The sequence below is a fragment of the Peromyscus eremicus genome, chromosome 15 (assembly GCF_949786415.1).
Source record: "Peromyscus eremicus chromosome 15, PerEre_H2_v1, whole genome shotgun sequence".
Classification (NCBI taxonomy): Eukaryota; Metazoa; Chordata; class Mammalia; order Rodentia; family Cricetidae; genus Peromyscus; species Peromyscus eremicus.
Genome location: NC_081431.1, coordinates 59,836,494 through 59,863,711, shown reverse-complemented (window position 1 = coordinate 59,863,711; position 27,218 = coordinate 59,836,494). Strand labels below are relative to the sequence as shown.

Here is a 27,218-nt window from a genome sequence, read left to right as displayed (position 1 = left end):
AATCAAATCCCATAAAGCAAAACAAAAATCCACTTTGTCCCCCACGATGCTTTTGAGTCTTCCCCCTTAGCCCTCCATGGACTTCAGCAACAGTTCAGGGTGGTCACTAGCAGAGGACACCTACAGCACCTGGGGCCTCTGGGTGGCCCAACAATCTGTAGGTGCAGCCATCCAGGTGATTCTGAGCCCTGCCCAGGACTCACAGATGGCTGGAGGGTGTACCAAGTTTCTTGAAATAAAATACCAAGTTTCTTGAAATAAAAGCTCATACATCTTTTCTGGAGAAGACTTAAGGGCCTATTGACCCCTAACAACCAACAAACTAATATAGCAGCTTCAGTAAGAATTTCTACCAGCTTCCCTAACCAGGACTAGGGTATGCTCACACCCATTGCACACCACCACACACAAGACACTCATAGGCATTTATCATTCACAGTCCAGGTCTCTCCTAAGCTTGTGGGAGCACAAAGGTTTCCTAGTGAGAGCTGAGCTTGCTTTACACAGCAGGGCTGCATTAAGGGATGGCTTGACCACGTGCATGGTCCCCAGGTGTTTGGGATGGTCTCCACTTGGCTGTGCCGGGGCAAGGTCTTTTGCTCCAGCCCTTGGCATTCCTTTAAAACAGACAGAAGGGCCTGGTGGGTTTTGATCCCGGCCCTCCCAAGGCTATCCTGTGTTTCTGTCTCTCTCCTCTATACTATATTTCTATCTAAGTATTTCTCACTTCTCTCTCAAGAGTATCTTGGGGGGGGGGGGAGCTGGTCTCCCTCATAAGCTCCATTCCATTCTAATGTTCTCATATGAGCAAAACCAACACTCTTGGAACTCTTCTCCTTTTTATTTTTTAAGACTATCTTGAATTACGTGCAAGTGCTCATGGAGGCCAGAGGCATTGGATCCCTGGAGCTGGAGTTCCAGGGAGCTGTAAGTCACCTTACCTGAGTGCTGAGACCCAAACACAGGGCCTCTGGAAAGGAAGTATGTTCTGTCAGCCACTGAGCCATCTCTTTAACGCCTATTTTTTCCTCTCAATACCACCAAAACCTCTTCTTTTGTTCATAGTTACTGTTGGTCTCCCCATGTAGCCCACAATGGCCTTCAATTTACAGTCTTCCGGTCTGTTTCCCAAGTGCTGATATCAAAGGTCTGTACCAGGTGTGGATCTGGGTTTTTTATTCACCCTCATTTATGTTTACTTATTTATTCTTGAGATACGGTTTCACTATGTAACCCTAACTGGCCTGGAACTATGTTCCAGGCTGGCCTCAAATACAGAGATCTGCCTGCTTCTGTTTCCCAAGAGCTACGATTAAAACATGTGCCACCACACCGGGCTTTCCTCCTGTTAATTCTGCTCAGTGGCACCCATCGTCCCAGCAGCTGACTCTCCCTTTGCTCACTCCACCCATTCCTAAGTTGGCTGTGTTTTCCACAGCTTTCCCCAAAGCCAACCACTTTTTTGCTGTTTGTCTTGTTCCCTCGCTGACTGCAGTTCTCAGTGCCTTGGACATACATCTAATGTCTTTACACCTTTATCACCTCATGGACAACAGACACCAAGTGGTTGTTCCATGTTCTTTCCACTGCCTTGTCTTGGGAATGACACCACTTCCTGCTCCAGACTTTCACAGCCCATGGTCCCTGCTTCTGCTCTACAGCACTTCTCTACTGAGCAATGTACTTCTAAGTGCAAACATGTCTGTTTAAGACCCTTTCTCAGACAGTCTTTAGGATAAAGAAGATTCAAACTTCCTAGCATGGCCTGCTGGAGGGTATCTTTCTGTATGCTGTGAACATACGTTGTTCCCATTGGTTAATAAATAAGCTGCTTTGGCCTATGGCAAGGCAACTTAGAGGCAAGAGGGAAATCCAAGGACAGAGATAGGAAAGAGAAAGGAGGAGTCTGGAGAGAAGCCAGCCTGCCACCCAAGGAGCAACATGCCAGCAGACTGGTAAAGCCACAGAACATGTGGCAAAACACAGATTAATAGAAATGGGTTAATTTAAGATATAAGAGCTGGCCAGCAAGAGGCCTGCCATAGGCCATACAGTTGATAAATATTAAGCCTGTGAGTGATTATTTTATAAGCAGCTGTGGGACTGCAGAGCTGGGTGGGACGGGAGAAAACTTTAGACCCCAGTGGCCTATCACCTTCTGCCCTCAGCACTCCAGTGCCCTTGCTCCACCTCATGCAGGCTCCCAACACATTTTCTCACCTTCAAATCTTCCACTGCTGCCTCCTAGGTCCACACGGAATTTACCTCACATCCTAGTTTGCCCTTAAACACCAGCTAACTTGAAGGCAGCTTCCTTAGTCATTATTATGTTCACAGTACATTTAGTATTTACTGGATAAATGTATTTTGAAAAGGATGAATTAACCATGAACTCATGGTTGAGAACATGCACAGTTAAGATTACCCCCACATTCTCACGCTCTATGTAGTGGTACCATTAAATTTCCCTCTTTTTATTCATGTATAGGTTGTGTTTGGCAAATCCAGGAGGGCGGGTGGGGAGGAAACGCTGACTTCGAATCTAACAAGTCTTGCGAGCCCAGCACTAGGCTCAGCTTACCTTCCCTCCTGCATCAGGAACACAAATCTTCCATCTTCAGCACCATCGGCTCAAACAGGGCAGGTGTAAAAGCTCAGTAAGCAAAATGTTAGACACAGCCGCTGGAATTGCATCACAAAGTAACATCAACGGCAGTGCATACCTACTGAAGTTGAGGCAGGAGATCACAAGTTCAAGGCTAGTCTGGGCTACATAAGCAGACCTTCCACCCCAAACCAGTAATATAAAAGCACACCTTAAGGAGGTCACACATGTGAGACAACTGCCGGGATGAACTGGTCAGAACCGTCTCTATGGCTCCGCTGGCTGTCCCCATCCTAAAAGCATGGCCATCCCTGACATTTCTAGCAGCACACTGCCTCATCCCCAGGGTCTCACACAAGTGGAGGCTGCACACACTGAGACGATACCATTTGGCAGTCTATGAACAGTGCCCAAAGTTATGCCATACACAATCTGTATCAATTACATGGCAGCCCAACCTCACCAAAGACTCAGAACCAATTTTAGTGGTATTTAGGTATTCAGGTAAACAGTCTCTTAAATAGTATATGCAGTATCAAGCTATCCCACCAAAGAGCAGAATATGAGGATCATAGACCAATAGCTTTAAGACCGTCCTGAGATTCAATATAAAATATTTACACCAGACAGGGTGGCACATACCTTTCATCCCAGCACTTTAGAGGCAGAGGCAGGCAGATCTCTGTTCCAAGTTCCAGACCAGCTGGGGCTATATAATGAATATCTCTCTCTCTCTCTCTCTCTCTCTCTCTCTCTCATATATATACACACACACACACACACACACATTATTTATAAAGAGCTTCCATAAATTTCATTAGTTTTCCAAGAACTCTAATCTCCAAATCTTCAAGAACTGCTGTGCTGGACACTCAGCAGATGTTACGGACATATATGTGCAGACATAGTAAGCTCCATATTTAATATTACTTCTGCCAATTTTGAGTTTCATAAACGGGAAGCAGAAATGAATACAATCACTCTAATAGGCAACTTAGGGGGGAGCGCTACTGACTAATCGGTTCCCCCAAATCATGCCAAAGATAACAGAAAATGGGTTAGCTGTACATAAACAAAATTACATTATTTCCAATAATGACAACACAGAGTGAAATGAAAACTGTTTAATCACACAAAAACAGGATAAAAAGGCCTTGGAAGCATTACATAGTGCGAACACCCAGGTACAGGGCTATTAACTCAGTGGTACTGTAAAAAGTTACACAAGGACACACGGAAACACTTCCCTCTCGTTAGTAAGCTGCTATTCTTCTCAATTTATTACCCCCCATTTGCTACTACACTGGCCACTACCCGACTGGGATGCCAGGAACTACCTGTTTCTTCTCGCCAGCAGAGCATCTTACGCCACCTACTCAAGTGCATGCAGAAAGAATTGCTATACAGCAAGCCCACGCACGGCAAGGGAGTTCCATGAGGATAGAACGTGCTATCGAAATCTACACGCACTTCTCAAAGCATCTGGAGACAATGCTTCCTAATCAAGAACCTGGTGTCAAGGAAAGGACAGGCATGTGGGCAAAGGACTTACAGCAAGCAACAGGCCCTGCCAAGCAGGCAAAGAGAACTGCACATATTTCCAGAACATGAGGGAGTCTCAATACAGACCTCAGAGTACAGTCCACCAAGACTACTAGCTTATTTCATCTTCTTCAAGGCAGTAAGTTTGTAAGAATTGCTCCCCAAGAGTCTCCACAACAAACTGAGGTAGAAAGGGGTGGGTGTGTATGTTGGTTTTAGAGGTTGAGAAAAATGGCAGCTTACAACTTCCAGACTAGGCTACAAGCTGCTGGGGTAATCTTTCTTCACCCAAGAGGTACCAATTCACAGCAAGCTACAGACAGTCCTGTTCAGACACTGATTGAAACTTCTACTATGCCAAGTGCTGCGAAGACCAAGAACATTGCATTTTCTACTGTTGTCTTAATGGGGTGGGTGGTGTGCTTACGGAAAGGGACTGAAGACTACGGAGAAGACAAATGGGCATGAAGAGGGGAAAGACTGACCTCAATTCCTCAGTGCTCAGGCAAATAACCGTGACCTAATCACCAACCCATCATTCACACAAAGGAAACCAGATGACAGCTCTGACCTCCCAGCCTTCCCTCCTGACTGAGCTCATGGTCCTCCGCAAACACAGCATTGCTCAGGACTGGCTGAAGAAGGACCGTACATAAGTACAATGCAGGTCTAACCACCCAGAGTTACCGGTGGTCTCCGGCATAAAAGCAGTGTCCAAACCCAGCTAACTTCAAACTAGGAGAGCATAAGAGCAACAATAAAGGGGGGAGGGGGGATATGTCTACACACATCCAAGCACTTGCTTTTTAAAAACACCAAATGCCTTTGGGTAACAAATGAAATGCTCAGCTTGGCCCTCAAGGTCACAACACAAGGCTGATCTTCAGTAACGCATTGCCCAACTCTAAAACCACTGAAGGAACTGTCCTGGCAGCACTGCTTGCCCTTTTAGCTTATCTGAAGAAGTGGGGAGTTCTCCTGGCTGTGATGCACCCCTAACAGGGACTGGTGGCCTCTGCAAACACACACAAGCAGGAAAGCAGCACCATGGATGTGAGACAGGTTTCTGTAACATCGGCCATTCAAAAGGCTACTGAGGATGGGGGTGGGGGCACACGCTTTTAGGCCGAGCACTCAGAAGGCAGAGACAGGCAGATCTCTGTGAGTTTAAGGACAGCCTGGTCTACAAAGCAAGTTCTAGGTCAACCAAGGGATACACAACGAGACCCTGTCTCTTCAAAAAAAAAAAAAAAAAAAAAAAAAGCTACAGAGGGTAGATAGAAATAATTTATAGTAAGTTTCTTTACCAATAATGGCATGACTTGGGATTGCACATTTATTACATCAAAAGATCTCAAAATGCCTAGAAGACATTCTCCCACAGGAGGGAGGGCTGGCAGCTCCTCTAAAGGAAGCACATAGTAACTGCAGACAACCAAGTGCTGTCAACAGGAAGAACATCTCCAAACAGACAGGAAACTACTCCCAAGCTAGGGCTAGGGAGTCACTTTAACCATGGGTCTCAGATACTCAGTTCCAGTTCAGCCTGACAGGGCTCAATAGTTCCTCCTCTCACAAGCTTTACTGCAACTATCTACTCATAAATCTAAGGAATCTGGTGCTATAACCTCACCATTCCCTATGGCAGTGCAAAATTCCACCCATCTGTAAACATTGTACACTTCACTTTTGGCACAGAGGACAGCTTCTGGGTTTATCTTTTTAGTGCAGATTCTAAACAGCTAATTCTTTATCTAAAGATTTTTTAGCAAAGGGTAGCATCAATCTAGATATTATACATATACATGAATAGTTGGAGGCATCAGAAAATAGTCTTTAGGCTTCAGCAACAATTTAGGCTAAAAGGAAAAATAACAGTCACAGTATCTAAAGCCACGTTAGGTAAGTTCACAGAACATCATGGGAATAGAACCAAACAAATGGAAACACTTCCAAATAGCTAGGCCCAAAAGCGTCTTCCTTTCTAATGAGAACCAAACGGGTAACATTAGGGGACTGGGAACATTCACCAATTTCACAATCGTGACTTTTCAAGGGAACCATTACATTGAACTGACATACAAATGTTACAAGCGATCCTGGCTTTCAGAATAAATTCTTCCAAACCATACAAAGTATCACATCTAAATATACATAAATAATGAATATATATATATATATATATATATATATATATATATATATATCACACAATCATAAATGCTTGGCAGTAAAACGTGCTATTACACAATTCTGTGGCAGTTAGGAGGCTGGACTGGCTGCTCTGATCCACCAGTAGCAGCCCTCACTGGGAAATCTAGGACATCCTAGAGGGGCCGGGAAGGCAGTACTGCCTGTGTGAAAGCGTGGTCTCAACTTCTAGTCTGACAAAGTAGTAAATACAGAAGCATACCAACAACCACGAAGTCCTGGGTAAGGAATACAGTAACAGTGAGACTTTTCTAACAACCTATCATCTCTGCTCTGCACTTTCTGTCGAAGATAGCATGATCACAAATACTAATTTAAATGACAACCAAAGTAAGAAATTTAGCCAGCACATGCCTATAATCCCAGCACTCGAGAGGCAAAAGCAGGAAGATCACTGCAAGGTTGGGGCCAGCCTGAGATATAGGGTGAGGCCCGGGCCAGTCATAGCTGAACAGCAAGACCCTGCCCCCAAGAAAGGAGCATTAGCATGCAGTAAAATGACTTCCTTTAACACATTCTATTTTGAATACAGTGCTTAGAATTGAAAATCTTAAAGACCCAATTCCACTCAGGAGGTGGTCAACATCCTGCCTAGGAAATGACTGGAGTCCAGGGTTGGATACATCATAGCCTGTTCTGAAGCAGGGGTTGTGACTGATGACATCTGTGATCACCTTTATGCTCCTGTTATTGTCACCACCAAGGAGATGTGGATAAAGACGTCTGTTATTATCAGTCTCTCAAAGAGCCTACACATCAAGACAAACAGGAGTTATAGGATTGTTAATACTGGCAGAAGCTCTGGACTAGCAAGGACTTGTCCACCAAGGAAAGGAAAATCCTACTCAAGTTTGCTACACCTAGTGAAATTATCAACTGGGAGCAATGTCAAGGTCCGGCTAGGAAAGCACTCCTTTGCAAACTGGTGGTATGAATGAGAATGGCCTCCACAGGCTGTTTGGCTTTTAGTCCCCAGCTGGAGAAACTATTTGGGAAGATCTTGTTGGGAGAGGTGTGTCACAGGTGAAGGCTTTGAGGTTTCAGAAGTCCATGCCATTCTCAGGATTCTCCTCTGCCTCCTACTTGCAGATGAAGATGTGGAGCTCTCAGATGTTCCTGCCATCATGAACCAACCCTCTGAAACCAGAAACCCAATAAATGCTTTCTTCTATACTTTGCCTTGGAGTGTTCTGTCACAGCGACTGAAGAGTAGCCAAGACACCAGTTGGTACCAGGAAGTGGGCCACTGCTGTCAAAGACCTGACCATGTGGTTTTTTTGAGGAATGTGGAAGACTGGGACTTTGGACTAAGAAAGTGGTTAAAGCCTGGAAGACAATAGTGTCAAAAGCTATGTGGTCTGTGGAAGCCGAGATCAAGAGGCTTCAGCGGATAACAATTATTAGCAACTGGGTTAAAGACTATTCTTGGGATGTTTTGGCAAAAATGTGGCTGCCTTCTTCTGCCCTTGTCCTAAGAATCTGTCTAAGCTTAAAGTGAAAAGTAATAAGACTAATTTCTTTGACAGAGACTTCCAAATAGCTGAATTAAGTTAAGCTTCCAAACTGTGAAAGGAAAAGGCCCAAGGAAGTTCCAGCTCCTAAAATGCAACAACCAAGTACAATTGCTGCAAGTGTGAGTCAAGGTGGCCAGGCTCCTCCCAAGCAGGCAGCAGAACTTGGCAGTGTCTCTGCTTTAGATTCCTGGGTACATGAGGAAGGGGGTTGTGGAACCTTCCTCCAGTTCAGACCACCACTGAGGCCACACAGGGAGGAGCCTGTCACTGTGGAGGTGTCAGAGCCATGTGATTATCTGCCAAGGAGAGCTGCACACGAGAAAGGGAATCAGAGAAAGTATGTTGCAGTCAGCAAAGCAAGAAGGGTGGCTTTATCTTTGCTCTTTGACACCAGACACAAAGTCACAGGATTTGGAATTTGCTCTGCTGGGTTTCAGTCTTGCTTTGGTCCATATTTCCTCACTATTCCTGGAATACAACTCTTTAGAATGGTGATGTATATTTTGGACCATTGTGTATTATAAGAATGTAATTTGCTTTTGATTGTGGTTTCACAAGACTCTGACTTGACTTTTAAATTATGTCAAAACTAAAAGACTATGAGGATTTTTGAAGTTGGGCTAAATGCATTTTGCATTATAAGATGGCCAAAAGCCTATGGAGGCTAGGGAGTGGAATGTGGCAGTTTACATGAGAATGGCCACCATAGGCCACTGAATACTTGGCCCCCAGTTAGTGGAACTGTTTGGGAAGAATTACAAGATATAGCTTTGTTAGAGGAAGTACGGCACTGTGGGACAAGTTTTCAGGTTTCCTGGGGTTCTTTCTCTGCCTCCTACTTGCAGATCAAGATGTGAGCTCAGCTGTTCTGCAATCATGGAATCTAACCCTCTCAAAAGGCAAGCCCAATTAAATGCTTTTATATTTTGCTTTGGTCATGGTTTTTGTCACAGCAGTTGAAGAGTAACTACAATAACTAACCCAATAGGCATTTGGTGGGGTCAGGTCTACTGGTAGACCAGGGGGGCAGACAGGAACATAGGGTCAATGCAAGAATGTACACATGCTAACATCTCTCGCTTTAGTAGTCATTACAGAAGCCCCAATGGTCCTGGTCCAGCAGGGCCATCATGGGATTAGATACCATGTATCTCCCCATTTCTAAGAGCAGGAGCCATAGGAAAGGCTGAGACAGCCCCCCAAGTTCAATAGTTCTAGATACTTGGTCTTTAAAATGATTTACTTATATTTCTGGGGAAACACCAAGACATAGACAGGTTCAGTAGACATAGATAAGTATAAGGGCTTCAGTCTGAAGAACTTCAGTTTGTATACTGGTATTATACTAAATTGATGTGGTCTAAAATGACTAAGCAGAATTAAAGATCAATTTGTTTCACTCCCTTTTCACAGATGCTACACTCCCTCTTCTCTCCACTTGTTCAAACCCTACCATAGGCCATTGCCTCAGAGTGTGAACAACTCTAGAGGCTGAGTACAAAAATATCTAGCCAGCTTCCAGGAGACAAACACAAAGTGTTGACTACAAAGTCTGTACCTTCTCTTTGAGAAGGCTGTGCAGAGATGTACACTCCTGTTATTTGATCTAAAGCTGAGAGATTTCAGCTGGGCATAGTAGGACACCCTGTAAGCATAGCACGTAGAAACGATGGGGGAATCAGGAGCTGAAGGTCGTCCTTGGCTATACAATGAGTAACTAATCAATTTGTTTCTTCAGTGTTGACCCTAGTATTTTTCTAATAATTACCTTAGATTTTGATGTCCCAAGAACATTACATAACAGCAGGGTAGAGAAACAAGTCAACTATGCTCTTGCAATAATTTGCCAAGTGAATAAAAAAAATGCATTGTTATGTTTCTATTGATATTATTCCGTCTCAGATTTGAGATTTAGGAGAACACAGTGATGTACCTATTTTGTAATAGTAATGAAACCCTCAAACTGACCTTCTGAAATTCCATATATGCTATGTTTATATTTATATTGTTTATATAAACAAACACATACAATGGGTCACACTTATAAAAAATGCTCAATACTGATGCTTTGAAAAACAAGGTCTCACTATATGGCTCAGACTGGCATCAAAATTGGCGATCTTCTGCTCCTACCTCTAAGAATACTGATTTTTAAGCAATGACCTGGTCCTAGTATTTCTCTGCAGCTGATTCAGCTATGCTATAAACACTTTAATAACCAACTGAATCTCTTTCTTACAAGCAGGACATAAAGCCCCAGCCTTCTTTAGTCTTCTGGCACAGGGGAAACAAGTCGTCAGATGGCCTGTCCTCCCATGAATAATGTTCCCATCCCGAGGCCTTTTTTCACATAAGCTGCACGGCTTCAAGATGTTTTGATAATCTTCCATAGTCTCTGTATCCGTTTTCTGCTCAGAAAGGATATCTGCTTGTTCTCTCATGCTTGAGATGGTCTCTTGGCTTTCAGAACTATGAGCCAAATCCAAAAATTCCACTGAGTTACAAGGGTCAAACTTGGTATTTTCTTCCTTTAAACATACATCTTTAGGCCTAACAACTGGAGCTGAAATGGTTCTCCGACAATCGGGGACATCAACTCCTTCATTCTCTTTCTTTTCAGGTATGGCAGTAATATTAGATGTGGAGAGAGAATGAGTTAATTTAGAACAATCCGAATACCAATCCTTCCGCAAGGCCCAGCAACGAAAACAGTACCTCTTGCTTGGAGAATTAAACTTCTTGCACTCCGTACACTGCCACTCATCCTACAAGAGGTTAAGTGAAGCCAATCAAAACAGTGGTAAAAAAAATATGCTAAGAAAATATGTTCACTGACCCCCTCCCAATAACAACAAAAAAAACAGGAAGATAGGCCAAATTCGAATTCTCATTTCACTAAGTATTTCTTTAGACATCCCATATCAGTGATTCAACCTGAGACCTGAACAAATTCTATACTCACAGGAAAGAGGATCTTTGCAAGGTTTTTTTTTTTTTTTTCCCTGAGACAGGGTTTCTCTATGTCATTTTGGTGCCTGTCCTGGATCTCACTCTGTAGACCAGGCTGGCCTCGAACTCACAGAGATCCTCCTGCCTCTGCCTTCCGAGTGCTGAGATTAAGGTGTGTGCCATCACTGCCCAGCAATCTTCACAAGTTTTACACTGATAGTGCCACAACTCTTTTCAGATCTAAATTTGGTATAGTTATCTTTTTAAAAAGTTCATTATTTTGGACTAGCCAGGTTGGATGACATATTTCTTTACTTGCCTTCTTTCAGGTCACTTTTCCACTCACAATTTATTCCTTGTCTGGCCAGTGGCTAAAAAATAAAACTTACAAAGGGCTGGAAAGATGGCTCAGTGGTTAAGAACACTGGTTGTTTTTCCAGGAGTCAGTTTTGGCTCCTAGTACCTACATGGCAGCTCACAATTCCCTGTAATGTTAGTTCCATGGGATCCAACACCGTCTTTTGGCCTCCAAGAACAACAGACACACAAGTGGTACACAGACATACATATAAAATAAAAATAAATCTTAAAAAAAAGTCAGGTGTAGTGGTGCACACCTTTAATACCAGCACTTGAGAGGCAGAGATAGGAAGATCTGTGAGTTCAACGCCAACCTGGTCTATAGAGTGAGTTCTAGGACAGCCAGGGCTGTACAGAGAAACTCAGTCTCAAAAAACCAACAAAACAAACAAACATCAAAAGAGCTGGAGAGATGGCTCACCAGTTAGGAGCACTTGCTATTATTGCAAAAGACCTGAGTTCAGTTCCCAGCACCCAGTAGGGCAGCTCAAAACTGTAACTTCAACTTGAAGGGATCAGGATCCAAAGCCCTCTTCTGGCCTCTTGAGGGTACTGAAACACATATGAGCATAAACACACATGCAAAATTTTAAAAGTAAAAAATAAAAACTGGGGCTGAAGAAATGCCTCAGCAGTTAAGAATACTTGTTCAGCCAGGCATGGTGGTACATGCCTTTTATCCCAGCACTCAGGAGGCAGAGGCAGGCTGATCTCTGTGAGTTCAAGGCCAGCCTGGTCTACAGAACTAATTCTAGGACAGCCAGGGCTGTTACACAGAGAAACTCTGTCTTGAAAAACAAAACAAAAAACACTTGTTCTTCAAGAGGACAGGGCTCAATTCCCAGTACCCACATGGTGGTTAGCAACCATCTGTAACTCCAGTTCCAAGGGAACCAATGCCCTCTTCTGACCTCCAGAGGTATCAAGCACTCATGTGGTATACATATATACAGACAGACAGACAAAACACATACATATAAAATAAAAATGAATAAATCAAATAAATAAATCTAAAAAAAAAACCACAAAAAAACAAACACCTTATCAATGAGAAAACCAAAAAAAAAAGGAGACTTGAAAATGATTTTCCTCAACCTCTCACTGTTCCAGGGTCATAAGTAGCTAATGGCTTGCCTAAATCACACCTTGGAAAAATGATGTCCTTGTCCTTGAATGCCAAGCAATTTTCCTTCTACTTCTCTCTATTAGAAGACCTACAGCTCAATGAATTTTAAATGCCTTGCTTAATTCAAAGGTAGCTATCTGGAATGAGCCAAGAGTATTTAATGTGAATGATTGCCTGGTTCTGACAGAATCAATGATTTGACACAGGCAGACTGGATTTCTTTCAGGACGTGGTGGTCTAAATGGATATCCCTCATAAGTCTCTGGCATTTTAATATTTAGTTCCCAGTTGGTGAACTATTGGGAAGAATTAGGAGCTGTGGCCTGTGGTGATTTGAGTAAGAATGGCCCTCATAGGCTCACAGATTTTGAATGCTTGGTCACCAGGGAGTGGCAGTAATTTGAAAGAGTTAGATGGTGTGGCCTTGTTGGAGGAAATGTGTCGCTAGAGGTGAGCTTTGAGGTTTCAAAAGCCCATGTCATGCCCAGTGGCTTTCTCTTCTCCTGATGTCTGCATTATCCAGATGTAGAGCTCTCAATTACTTCTCCAGCACCATGTCAGAGCATGCTGCCATGCTCCCTGCTGTGACCAGAATGGACTAAACCTCTGAAATGGTAAGCAAGCCCCAATTAAATGCTTTTTTCTAAATCAGAGTTGCCATGGTCATGGTGTCTCTTCACAGCAATAGAACACTGACTAAGACATGGCCTTATTGGAAGAGGTGTAACTGGGAGGCAGCCTGAGGTTTCCAAAGTCTCCAAGCTTCCTCAGCTCTCTACTTCCTGCTTGCAATTTATGATGTGAGCAATCAACTGTTCATAACGCCTTACCTTCATTCTGCAATCTAACCCTCTAGAACTTTAAGAGTGATTAAATGCTGTCTTTGTAAGTTTCCCTGGTCATGGTGTTTTTTTTCAGAGCAATGGAAAAGTAACTGATATACAACACAAAGGCCAAGCACTGCAAATGCAGAGGTCACAACTCAACTGCCTAGAATGAGAGGCAAGAGGCATAGACCATTTGTTAAACTACAACACTCACCAGTTTAGGACCCTTCAATCTCGCCTGAAACGCTATATAAATACTCAAAAGACCGTCATAATAATTTGGAATTCATAATTGATAGTATGCTACAGTTTAACTGCCATTGCTTTTTTTATAGTACATAAAATAGCAGGGCTTATTAAGTCCAATGGCATCTTTGATTTGATGAAATATCATCTATTTGCTTAATAGCTTTTCTGTGCCCAAGTGCCACAGAAGTCTGATTAAGATGAGAACATTTATCTCAGCTATTTGTATTATGGTCAAGAACACTTACTAGACCAATTATGTTCCACTTTATCACTTATCTTTGCAAAGAGATGATTTTGCAAAGAATTACCATAATAGTCAACAGCAGTAGGGACAGAGGGTGAGAATCAACACAAGGGACAAACTAAAGTTCTATCTCCAAGCAGCAAAATGTGAAATGCCCTTTTTATTCAACTCCTAGCATGTTTCCACAGTGAGTAAAGTTACAGCGGAAACTTGATTTTAAAAAAAAACAAAACTCAAAGTATACATTTAGGCTGATTTAACTTGTCACTTGGCAACAAACTTGCCCTATTACCTAAAAGCTTAATCTCAACTCTTTAGTAACCCTCCATTAATATTAACTGTGTGGAAATTAAGCTAGTTTTCATTTGCATATTTTTGTTTGTTTCTCAGGACAGTTTCTCTGTGTAGCCCTGCCTGTCCTGGATCTCGCTCTGTAGACCAGGCTGGCCTGGAACTCAGAGATCCACCTGCCTCTGCCTCCTGAGTGCACTGCACCACCACTAGCAGATTCATTTGCATCTTTTTAACAGATGCTGGTAAAATTGTTTTTTTTTTTTTTAACTCAAAGATTTTACAAAACTTATGAACGGTCCTTAGGATGAGAAAGGTGTTAAAATGAGGGAAAGTAATGGAGGACTACTCTGGGTGTGTGTCGGGAGCTGGGGTGCTCGGTGTGGGTTTGTGCCATGGCATATATGTGGAGATCAGGGAGTAACTTCAGGTTGTTGTTCCCCTTCCATCTTGAGACAAGGTCCCTGTCATTAGCTACTGCACATGCCAGGCTAGCTGGCATGTAAGCTTCCAGGAATTCTCTCTTCCTTGTTACCACGAGAGCACTTGGATTACAGACACGCACTACTAAGCCTGCCTTTCAAGGGTTCTGAATAATGTCCTCACGCTGTCACAGCAGGTGATTTACCCACAGAACCATCTCCCCATGCCATCCTGTTTTGTTCTGTTTTTTTTGTTTTTGTTTTTGTTTTTTTTTATACAGGGTTTCTCTGTGTATCCCTGGCTGTCCTGGAATTCCCTCTGTAAACCAGGCTGACCTCAAACTCAGAGATCCACCAGCCTCTGCCTCTTGAGTGCTGGGAATTAAAGGTGTACGCCACCTTTAATTCTAGAGTTTTGATAGTGGGAACAGAGGTATTTGATCATCTTTCCAAAGGTAGGGAAAATATTAGATCAAATCATTGTTTTATAGCCTGGCGGTGGTGGCACATGCTTTAATCCAGCACTCAGGAGGCAAAGGCAGGCAGATCTCTGTCAGTTCAAGGCCAGCCTGGTCTACAGAGCAAGATCCAGGAAAGGCAGGGCTACACAGAGAAATCCTGTCTCGAAAAACCAAAAAAAAAAAAAAAAACAAAAACAAAAACTTCTTAAGAAGCTGAAATGTAAAGAACCCAACACATTTTAAAAGTAGGAAAAGTAGACAGAAACAGTAAAAAGTGACAGTCTTCAATGCATGGGAACTACGATTCAGCTAAAAATTGGCCACAGCCAAACAGTTTTTACCTCAGAGGTTAGTTCCACATCAGTATCCTCACTCAAGGACTTAGGGTCCTCAAGATCATCATCTTTTCCCACTCCAATCATCTGTGAAGGTAAACAGACCACATAAGAAATGCTATCCACAAAGCACAAGTGATAAACAACTTCAATACAAAACTCACTCTATCCCATATCACTACCACTTAAAAAGGATATAACATAAACGTAAGATCAAAACCTTGATCCTGTGACATATAGTTGACAATTTATTAACACTAATGACGGAAAAGCAGCCAGAGGGTTACCAAATATCTTCTATTTTCAGAAAAAGGTGTCCAAATTTACAACTTCAAAGAAAACAAATGCCAGTAATGTAAAAGCAGCAACTACTGGCTGGGGGTGGTGGCGCACACCTTTAATTCCAGCACTCAGGAAGCAGAGGTAGGTGGATCTCTGTGAGTTCTGGGATAGCCAGGTCTACATGGCAAAACTATGATTTTCTCTCAAATGTTCAAGTATTTTAAGACCTGTTCTACTTTATATAAAAATTTCCAAACTGTCCATCTTCATTTTAGTCACCAACATTCCTTCCAATGTTGTCTATAATTGGTTTAGAGAGTCTAACATATTTATAGCGAAAACCCCAAATTCCTATGAAAAACTTTATGAATAAGATGGCCCGATTTAACCCAGCATTTATTTTTGTTGTTGCATTTATCTACTGCTACATTTATTCAGTATATTTTTTCTTTCATCTTTTTTTAAAAATCTTTTTTTTCACTTAGTGTACAAAATAATGGGTCTCGTCTATTTTCACACACATAATCAATAGGTATTACTGAGACTTGTCTATGTGCTAAGCACTAGCACTGCTGCCAAACTCTTCAGAGAGCTGAGCTGCTGCTTTAACAGTGTGTGTTCATACCACAGTACTGACAGTCCAATTCCTTCAAGGTTTTTTCAAGACAGAGTTTCTCTGTGTAGCACTGGCCAGCCTGGAACAAGCTCTGTAGACCAGGCTGGCCTCAAACTCAAGAGATTCACCTGCCTCTGCCTCCCAGTGCAGGGATTAAAGGCATATACCACTACCCCCAGCTCTGACTCCTTTTATGACTTATTTTTAACTACGTGTGTGCATACAGGTTTATGCATGTGAATACAGTGCCCAAGGAGGCCAGAAGGGAACATTAGGTCCTCTGGAGCTCGAGTGAGAAGCAGTGAGTCACCAGACACCAGTGCTAGAAGTGAACTCATCATGTCCTCTGGAGAGCAGGAGGAAGGGCTCTGAAGCACTGAGCTATCTCTCTAGCCCCCATCCCCAACTCCCTTAATACAGGAGAAAATCAAACTCACTTTAAATATTTTTTTTTAAAGATTTATTTATTTATTATGTATACAATGTTCTGCCTGCATGTCTGCCTGCAGTCCAGAAGAGGGCACCAGATCTCATTACAGATGGTTGTGAGCCACCATGTGGTTGCTGGAAATTGAACTCAGGACCTCTGGAAGAGCAATCAGTGCTCTTATCCTCTGAGCCATCTCTCCAGTGCCTAAGTACGTTTTAAACAATAGCTTTTTCCAGTTTAGTTATAAAGTGGTCACAAAGCTACCAAGGTTCTTAAAACATAAGGATATTTCTCCTGTAACAGAAACTGCTGAGGCCATTTATAGCTTTGCCTTATAAGCAAAAGTTTCTAGAAGAAATACTCTAAAATGGACCAGAGGAGGGAAGGGGCAGCATGTCTCTAAAGCAACAAGAGCTTCTCCATGAATCCTGGCTCAGTTCTAAGGAAGCCTTGTCTAACTTAATCTAAATCTGAAAACTGGATCAGAGAAATACTCAACACCTAAACAGACAGTTCTATGAACGCAGTTCCAGTGCGGAGGGAAAATGTTCACACATACCTTTTTGTCACTTGCTTTCCCTACTTCACTTGCTTGCTCAGAATTAGCAGCTTCAACTTTTATTCCAACACCTAGTTGCTCTGACACTGACTCATTTAAAAACCACAAATCGTCCGTAGTGTCTGAAACAATGGCAGTGCCTACATCCTAACAGAGAAAAACAAAAGTGAGCTTTGTAATCAGTGACTTATGAGAGATGCTGAACCAACTCAATGTCCTCTCATGCCACCCAGAGAACACCATGACTTTCCTCACAGACATGTCTTCATTCAGCAGGTCACCTTCTAAGGTTACAAAATGGGTAGATATACAGGTACCTGACAAGAAATTTTTTAACACTAAATGAGGTACAATATACAAAAAATGGTACAAAAATAGCTCAAAAGAACTTACCAGTAGCTCTACTAAACACAATGCATTCAACAGTCGTCATCTCCACACATGGGAATCTAGAAAAGTTCTATGCTTTCTGACATATTCCTTCCTAATTTAATGATCAGTAACTGCTTTCCAGAAAAATATTGATGGCAGTCCCACTCTCTGAACATGATACTCTTGAAATCTGTGTTTCTTTTTAAAAAACAATTTCATTATGTAGTCCTGGTGAGCCTGGAATTCACGCTACAGCTCAGACTGGCCTCAAACTCAACATTCTCCTGCCCCCAACCCCTTCAGTGCTCAGACTATACACATGCACCACCACATACAACTACTTTCTGAAACTTTAAACACATAAACATATGCAAACTTAACTTTTACATTCACCTATAGACATCTGTTAACGATTTTTTTTTTTTTTAATTTTATGTCTATAGGTGTTTTGCTGCATGCAATGCAGAGGCCAGAAAAGGGGATCCTCTGGAACTGGAGCTGTAACAAGATGTGATCAACCATGTGGATGCTGAGAACTGAACCCAGATCCTCTGCAAGAACATCTTAACCTCTGAACCATCTTTCCAGCCCATTATCCATATGACATTTTCTAGAACTTTGTGTTTTGCTACTGTTCTATGACCTTTTTTTAAAGAACACTCACTGAATGCATATTAGGTACTAGATACTATTCTAGGTACTCAGTAAGTGAACAATGCAAAAGCCCTGGTCTTACATTTCAATGAGAGTAAACAATAATTACAAATATAAAACTTAACAGTAGCCGGGCGGTGGTGGCGCACGCCTTTAGTCCCAGCACTTGGGAGGCAGAGGCAGGCGGATCTCAGTGAGTTCGAGGCCAGCCTGGTCTCCAAAGCGAGTTCCAGGAAAGGCGCAAAGCTACACAGAGAAACCCTGTCTTGAAAAACCAAAAAAAAAAAAAAAAAAAAAAAAACTTAACAGTGTTTCTATAAAGTGGCAAGTGCAATTGAGAATATCAACTAAGATAAAAGCAAGACAACAAACAACAAATGATGAAAAGGAATGCTGGTGGGATAATAAACTAACGCAGTCTCACACTCACACTCACACTCACTCACACTCACACACACACACACACCAGTAACAACAAAACGAATGGAGTCACTATGGAAATCCGTGTGAAAGTTTCACATACAATTTCCCCACTCCAGTATATACTCAAAGGACTCTAAGCCCTACCACATAGATAACTTGCACATCCATGTTTATTGCTGTACTTCTCACATTAGCTAAGAAACGGAACAGATGAATGGATAAAGCTATGGTACCTACAGACAATAGACTCTTACTTAAACATAAGGAAAAATGACATTTTCAGGAAAACTGATGACCCAGAGAGTATTTTGTTAAGTAAAATAGCCCAGGCTCAGAAAGACATACAATGAATGTTGCCTGTCATATGCATGTTCTAGGTGTTAACTGGGGCAGGGAGGCCTCATGAAACTATCAAGGACAAATAGAGATATTAAGGGGTTGGAAGAAAGTCATGGAATACATGTGACATGAAAGCAAAAGAGAGATACTACTAAAGGGGAGAACGGGCCACCAGGTGGAGGACATAGGGAGGGAGTGGGAATGGAGGACCATTAAGAATAAAATATGGCCGGGCGGTGGTGGCGCACGCCTTTAATCCCAGTACTCGGGAGGCAGAGCCAGGCGGATCTTTGTGAGTTCGAGGCCAGCCTGGTCTCCAAAGCGAGTTCCAGGAAAGGTGCAAAGCTACACAGAGAAACCCTGTCTCGAAAAACCAAAAAAAAAAAAAAAAAAAAGAATAAAATATGAAACCAGGCATAGTGGCACACACCTTTAATCCCAGCACTTGGGGGGCAGAGGCAGGCGGATCTCTGAGTTAGAGGCCAGCATGGTCTATGTAGTGAGTTCCAGGACAACCAAAGCTGCATAGTGAGACCCTGTCTCAAAAAACAAAACGAAACAAATATATGAACCCTCTAAATCAATTGAGCAAAGCTCATATGAACTCCCAGAGATGGAAGGAGCAAGCGCAGGGCTTACACAGGTTGCACCAGGTCCTCTGTGTACATATTATAGCTTTCAGTTTAGTATTTTATGGGACTCCTGTGTGTGTGAACAAGTGGGTCTCTAATTCTTTTGTCTTCTCTTGGGAGTTTTGCTGTGGTAGTATTTTGTTTGTGCTTTAACAAATAAAACTTGCCTTAAGATCAGATGGTGGAACTAGTCATTAGTTAATCATAGAGGTCTGGACGTCTGTATAGACAGGAGGCAAGAAGTGATATGCCTGGGCAGAAAGAGGAATATAAGGTGGGCAGACACAGGAGCTCAGCCTTTTTTCAGTAGGAGGATTTGGAGAGGTTAAGAGGTGACTTTGGCTGCTCCTTTACTTCTCTGATTTTTCAGCATTTACCCTGGTATCTGGCTGACTCCAGGTTTTTATTATTAAGACCACTTAGAATTCGAACTACAGAGACTGGAGAAATGGCTCAGTGGTTAAGAGTACTGACTGCTCTTTCAGAGGAGTTGGGTTCAATTCCCAGTGCCCACGTGGCAGCTCACAACTATGTGTAACTCCAGTTCCAGGGGACCCGAGACCCTCATGAAGATATACAAGCAGGCAAAACACCAATGCAGATAAAATAAAAATAGGAAAAAAAACCCTTTAGCCAGGCGGTGGTGGCGCACGCCCTTAATCCCAGCACTGTGAGGCAGAGACAGGTGGATCTCTGTGAGTTCGAGGCCAGCCTGGTCTACAGAGCAAGATCCAGGACAAGCATCAAAACACAGAGAAACCCTGTCTCAAAAAAAACAAACAAACAAAAAAAAACAAAAAACAAAAACAAAAACAAAAAAGATTCGCACTACACTTTTCCTTCTGTTCGTTTGCCCTGTCCAACTTCAATATAACGGTTTTTATCTTATATTTTATTTTGTTAAAACAATATAAATAAAAGTGCTAATTACTTATGCCATCACTGTCTTAAAAGTTGATTCACGGCCGGGCAGTGGTGGCTCATGCCTTTAATCCCAACACTCAGGAGGCACAGGCAGGCAGATCTCTGTGAATTCGAGGCCAGCCTGGGCTACAGAGTGAGTTCCAGGAAACGTGCCAAAGCTACACAGAGAAACCCTGTCTCAAAATACAAAAACAAACAAAAAAAGGTGATTCACGTTCTGAATATCCAGCTTATTTGTTTACTCACTTTTGTTATTAGTAAAAGCATTTTTTACTCAAAATGATATATAGAAATGCCATAATGAAATCCATTACTTTATATACTAACTTTTAAAACTTAAAAAAGTCTTAAGAAAAAAAAGTTGAAGGACTAGGGTGGCTGTAGAAGAGGCACTTTTGAGGATGGGTTTTATAGGGTTACTGCTTAGAAGTACACATTTACAAAATGAGAAATGGATCCCTCTGGAATTATGCAACATAGTAATCTTGGAACTAGTGATAATGACCTCTAAAAAGAAACTATCTTCAAGTCAAGTTCTAAATCATGAGAAGGAAATAAAAAGATTTGGGCGAGAAACGTTTCACAAAGCAGAAAACAAATTTAAGTTGCCTGGGGGAGGAAGGAACGCTGAATTTCAAGGATTATACAGTCTTGTGTGTCTAGAAGGCAGGCAGCAAACAATGAAGACTGATGAAGATAAGCTACAGCTATGGTAAGATGTGGGAGTCCACAGAGGCTCTAGTGAGAACTTAGAGAGTATGAGCTTGCTTTACCCAGCAGGGCTGAGTAAGGAGATGATTTGGCCACTGGCGTGGTTACCAGGTGTTTGGAAGCTACACTTGGCTGTGCGGTGTGCTTTGATCTTGCAAAGGGAGGTCTTTTGCCTCTCCCCTTGGCATATTATAAAAAGCCCTTTTCAATAAAGGACGAGGCTGTTGGGTATTGATCCAGGCCCTCCCAAAGCTATCCTGTGTTTCTGTCTTTCTAGGTCTCTCTTTCTACCTAATATTTCTTTCTTATTCTTCCCCCCCCCCCCCCAAACTGAGGACCAAACCCAGGGCCTTGCACTTGCTAGGCAAGCGCTCTACCACTGAGCTAAATCCCCAACCCTATCTTTCTACCTAATATTTCTTTTTTTTTTTTTTTGTTTTTTTTTTTTGTTTTTCGAGACAGGGTTTCTCTGTGTAGCTTTGCGCCTTTCCTGGAACTCACTTGGTAGCCCAGGCTGGCCTCGAACTCACAGAGATCCGCCTGGCTCTGCCTCCCGAGTGCTGGGATTAAAGGCGTGCGCCACCACCGCCCGGCTACCTAATATTTCTTAATTCCTCTCTCCTCCACCTAAGAACCCTTCAAAAGGTGGGGGCTGGACCCCTACAGTAAGGAGTCTAGATCTTATTCTTCTTGTTTTCTGATCCCACAGAAGAATTATAAACATAGCAATAATGCAAGTTATTCATTAAAAAATTTACTCTTGCCAAGAACTCAGGAGGCAAAGACTGGCAGAGCTCTGTGAGATCAGACTGGTGTGGTGGTATTGTGTTCCTCAAAATATTGTGCACCTTAATAAACTTATCTGGGGTCAGAGAACAGAAAAGCCACAAGATACTTAGGCTAGAAAATGTTAGCACACGCCTTTAATCCTAGCATTCCAGAGACAGAAATCCCTCTGGATCTCTGTGAGTTCAAGGCCACACTGGAAATGCCAGGCATGGTGACACACACTTTTTTCTTTGTTGTTTGTTTTTCGAGACAGGGTTTCTCTGTGTAGCTTTGCGCCTTTCCTGGAACTCACTTGGTAGCCCAGGCTGGCCTCGAACTCACAGAGATCCGCCTGGCTCTGCCTCCCAAGTGCTGGGATTAAAGGCGTGCGCCACCACCGCCCGGCGGTGACACACACTTTTAATCCCAGAAAGCGAACCTTTCATCCCAGGGAGTGGTGGTAGAAAGCAGAAAGATATATAAGGCGTGGAGACCAGAAACTAGAAGCATTTGCCTGGTTAATCATTTGGCTGGTTAAGCTTTCAGGCTTTGGAGCAACACAGTTCAGCTGAGAGCCATTGGGATGAGGACACAGAAGCTTCCAGTCTGAGGAAACAGGACCAGCTGAGGAACTGGCAAGGTAAGATAGCTGTGGCTTGTTCTGTCTCTCTGGTCTACCAGCATTGACCCCAATAACTGGCCTCGGGTTTGATTTTATTAATAAGAACTTTTAAGATTCATGCTACAGACTGGTCTTTACCGTTAAGTTCCAGGGCACACAGTCAGGGCTATGTAGAGACCCTGTCTCACAAAAACCAAAAACAACAACAAAAAATGTACTCTTGGGGAGAAATTCATCAATAGTCTTTCCTAGATGAGAAGAAACCTATAATACCAACTTATCCGGTGAGATGTACCCCTGGTGCAATAATGGTCTGCTATGGGGGTAACCAACTATCTCTATTGCTACAACACCACACCATGAAAAAAAAAAAAGCAAGTTAGAGAGGAAAGGGTTTATTTGGCTTATGCTTCCACATTGCTGTTTCTCACTGAAGCAGATAAGAACTCAAACAGGGCAGGATCCTAGAGGCAGGAGCTGATGCAGAGGCCATGGAGGGGTACTGCTTACTGGCTTGCTTCACATGGCTTGCTCAGCCTGCTTTCTTATAGAACCCAGGACTACCAGCCAGGGACAGCACCACACACAAGGAAGCTGGGCCCTCGCATGCTGATCAGTAATTGAAAAAAATGCCTTACAGCTGGATCTCATGGAGGCATTTCCTCAACTGAAGCGCCTTCCTCTCTCATGACTCTAGCTTGTGTCAAGTTGACACACACAACCATATGAGAACCACTCCACAAGAGGGAATTCATGCCTGGAGTACCAGGTTCAGTTCCCAATACTCACATGAAGTTTACAACTGTTGAAACTCTAGTTCCAGGAGATCTAATCCACCCCTCCCAGTACACACACAGTACACACAGTACACACAGTACGTATACACACACACACACACACACACACACACACACACGTTTTTAAAAATCAAAAATATTAAAACCAAGAAATGAAGCTGTGGTGTAAAATTGCCCCACCATCTACATGAAAAACAGTAATGGCTTAATTGGGTTATGACAGTTAAAGCAGTAAAAACAAACAAACAAACAGGCTAGCTTCTGATGTGTTCTGGATAAAAGTCCTGACAACCTGAACGTATAGGACAGAGAAAGAAGTCAGTATCTCCTGTAGCTTGGCTAAACTACATCGATTTCATGTCCAAGATCAGATTTTATTAGTGTCCACCACTTATGTACAGCGTTCACTGTGGAATTTGGAAAAGTCTGTAGAGATCTAGGCATCATTCATACAGATAAAACAAAGCAGTAAGACCGCAATACAGTCCGAGTAAGCAGGAACCACACAGCAGCTTCCCTCAGACTGGACTTTTACCTGGTTGGTCTGTAAGTCAGTCGAGCCATTACTTCTAGGTATATAGTTGTTTCTCAAGTTCCCTAAGAACCACCACGGCAGGCCAGCAACATCCCACTCCTCAAAGTCAAGGTCCAGCCTAGATGTCTCATCTTGAGTTAAATGTTCTATTAAGTCTTCATCTACAGAAATCAAATGAAAATAACTGTAGGTAATAAAGAACCACCAAGATTTTCTCAGAATACTGAACAATCTTTGTAAAAATAAGTACAAAGAAACTCCTATTCTCGGTAAGAAAGAAACAAATACCTTAGTGGCATGGCTCAAATCCCCCATTTAGGTTCCATTAGCAAGCAGTAATATGATGAGCAGAAGATCACTTCAGGACAAGAAACTCTAGAAGTATCTGAATGTACTGTTCTAAAAGGATTTCAAAAATTGCCATTTTCTGAAATGTTAAACATTTTTTTTTTTCCTTCGAGACAGCGTTTCTCTGTGTAGCTTTGGAGCCTGTCCTGGATCTCACTCTGTAGATCAGGTTGGCCTTGAACTCACAGAGATCCACCTGGCTCTGCCTCCCGAGTGCTGGGATTAAAGGCGTGCAATTTTAAACACTTCTAACACTATAATAAACAATGATAATGACTTTAAAGCCAAGCATGTTGGCACATACCTGCCTTTAATCCCAGCACATACCAAGTTCCAGGTTAGCCAGGGCTACATGGTGAGATCTGGTCTCAAAAACACATAATAATGATGATGACTTACTGTAATACATGTTTTGATAATGGCTTAGTCAGTGTATTACAAATGTTAATAATGCAGTAGCCAAAACCAAGATCAAAGCAGGGGGGGTACAGATCCTAACGGGGAGTCACAAGGTTCAAGTCTTACTGGTGCCACATATTTAAGATATTTATCAGTAATGCATATGTTTTATTAGGCAATAACTATCAACTGTCCAAATAAACATGTATTTGTCCTTTCTGGATCAAAGGCTCCTAGAAGGACCACAGATGACAAGGCCCCACGGTTTAAGTAGAGACTCAGACAGTTACTAAGTTCACTTTTGTGGCCATATGTAATCTTTTAGTACGTTACTCTTCCCCTACTTTCTCACTGTCTTCTGTCTCTTTCCAATGTACTGGACCTGGCGATGGCAATCACAGAGGCATAAATGTGCCCAGGCACATGTGGGTTTAGTGTCATTTTATCAATCATGCATGGGACAGATGTGATCATTCCTGGAAACTCCATTTTTTCTCTAATATCTTCCCCTAAAATTCTTTGGGATGCTCCTCAGGTTTCTTGTCTGGGGATGGCAGCTGTCACTTCAGACCCCAGGAGCTGTTCTGATTCAGTGCTCACAGGATCAGAGGCAGATCATCCCTATTTCTGTAAATGTTTTGAACGGGATTGTTGTTCTTAAAAATGTGTGCCTATGTCAATCACCTTTTAGTTTTGTAAAGACAGGATGTACCTGGCTCAGTATTTGGTGAAGCTAGCAAAATGATAAGTGTTGCTTTTTGTTTAAAGATGTTTTGATGTAAAACTTGAGAGAAAACATATCTGACATTTGTTTTTCCTGTAGGTTAACATTGGAGGATGGAAAAAACTTGTTAATATGGAAAAACATGCTTGATGCTCGTTTCTAATGTAGAAATAAAGACAGCTGGAGCTATTCCCGGCCGGTCACTTGTGTGAAACTCATCTGGTGGTCGGGAAGCACATTTCTTCGTGCCCACACCCCTTCCCCATCTCAGAACCTGAACCCAGGCTGCAGCTGGACCACAGCAGATGCCATTTCTAGAAGAACAAATGAAGGAGGAAGAAGGAGGGAGAGAAAGTCTTAATCCAAAGCTTACCTCCTCTAGAATCTCTGCGTTTACGTTGTGAGGTAGGCAGTGTATACGTATCGTCTTCTTCATTTCTTTTTCTGGAACTGGAACATTCTGATGCACTGTGCTGAAAGGGAAAGGTGTCTATCAGGACAGCAGAAATGACTAAGACCAGGGGATGTAGCAGTTCCATTCTGGCTCACCAGTTAGTGTGCAACACAATGGGTTACGCACGAGAAAGAGAGAGAGCTCTGCAGTTGACAAGAGGTGTCAAGTAAAGCAGCAACACAACACCTCTCAACACCACGACAAGAACTAGCAGAATCCCAAACTTGGGGAAGGGGAATAACCTCTGTACAAAGGACAAAATACACTATTGAAAAACAGGTTGTCTGCATAGCCTACTTCATATTAGGCATAATTCAGAAAACATGTGACATCCTCACCATATTCCAAGATGATCTTAAGTTTCCCCAGGTTTGAGGAAACTTTAAGAAATGTCATGACATGAACTTAACTGCAACGAGCCTGCTAGAGTCTAATACAGCAATTCTTCAAAAACTCGAATATGTACCATCTTAAACACATGCATGCGCAAACACACACACACACAGAGACAGAGTGAGAGACAGAGAGAGAAAGAGAGAGAGCAACTGGAAGAAGTGAAAATCAGAAGTGCTACATCCCAAAGACACATTCAGAGACTGGAACTCTGGTAAGGGCAGAACAGAGAAGGTTCACTCTGTCCCTGGACTGTGAACTCCCAAGGACTTTTCTTACTAAATTCTTACCACAGTCACGAAAAGGCCTTGGGAGCCCCAGGTCCACAGGTACAGAGAAGGGGCCACTCTGTACAAGAAAAGAAGTCACCGTGCGGTGAGTTTACCTTCAGTTGGTCTTGACTTGGAATATCCATACTGTGATCCTGTGCGAGAGCGAGAGTCTGAGCAGCATCTGGATAGCAAGTGAAACAAAAGGAAAACCTTCCCTGGTAATAACCATTCTTTCCACAAAACCTCAGCACACAGCCCTGAGGAGACTTCTTCTCTCTAGATGAACTTCTGCCTGGAAAAGACTCTCATTCCCAAGATGGGGGAAAAAACCAAAACTGCTAAAAAATGACAAAAACCAAGACAGGCCATGGTAAAAGATGACACCAGAACAATCTGGGGGAAAGCAAAATGGCTGAATATGCTCTTCCATGGCACGTGTTCAGATTCTTACACAAAAAGTGACCTCAAGCAGAGAACAATGTAGTGTTCGTCTCTTCCTCTATCAACAAACTGCCTACATTATAAACAACAACAAAGGTTGTTTAGTTTGTATTTTTAAGTGTTGTATGACAAGATCTAACTAAAACCAGAAATGCCAGACTTCTTTCAGAAAACAATTCCATCTTCAAGCAAACCTTAAACCTGCATGCTTAAATGCCAATGATGATTTCATGATCTGAATTCCAATCCCCTGAATACAGACTGTCACTAAGTCTTACTCTTCTCAGACTACAAACATTTTGGAAGAAGAAAGAAGTGAATGTTTCTCTCCGAGAAATCAACAGAAGTAGAGAGAAAAGAGAGGGGGAGAACATAGTTGAGAAAAAT

At 42.5% G+C, this 27,218-nt stretch overlaps 1 protein-coding gene across 9 annotated transcripts in view; it reads right to left on the bottom strand.

Annotated features, from left to right (window-relative positions):
* Positions 1-9,841: 9,841 nt before the first annotated feature.
* The window catches only part of Mdm4 (MDM4 regulator of p53), a 36,911-nt gene continuing 19,534 nt past the window's right edge, over positions 9,842-27,218 (bottom strand). For 6 of the 9 annotated variants that reach the window (XM_059280878.1, XM_059280879.1, XM_059280880.1 and 3 more), the window contains 6 exons: positions 26,504-26,571; positions 25,645-25,744; positions 23,801-23,961; positions 17,024-17,170; positions 15,143-15,223; positions 9,842-10,637 (listed from right to left, as the gene is read on the bottom strand). In XM_059280878.1, the coding sequence (XP_059136861.1) occupies positions 10,068-10,637; positions 15,143-15,223; positions 17,024-17,170; positions 23,801-23,961; positions 25,645-25,744; positions 26,504-26,571 (1,127 nt within the window). In that variant the 3' untranslated portion in view covers positions 9,842-10,067. Of the gene's footprint in view, positions 10,638-15,142; positions 15,224-17,023; positions 17,171-23,800; positions 23,962-25,644; positions 25,745-26,503; positions 26,572-27,218 lie in introns of those variants that run through there. The other 3 variants (XM_059280884.1, XM_059280883.1, XR_009383278.1) reach the window with 2 other exon arrangements.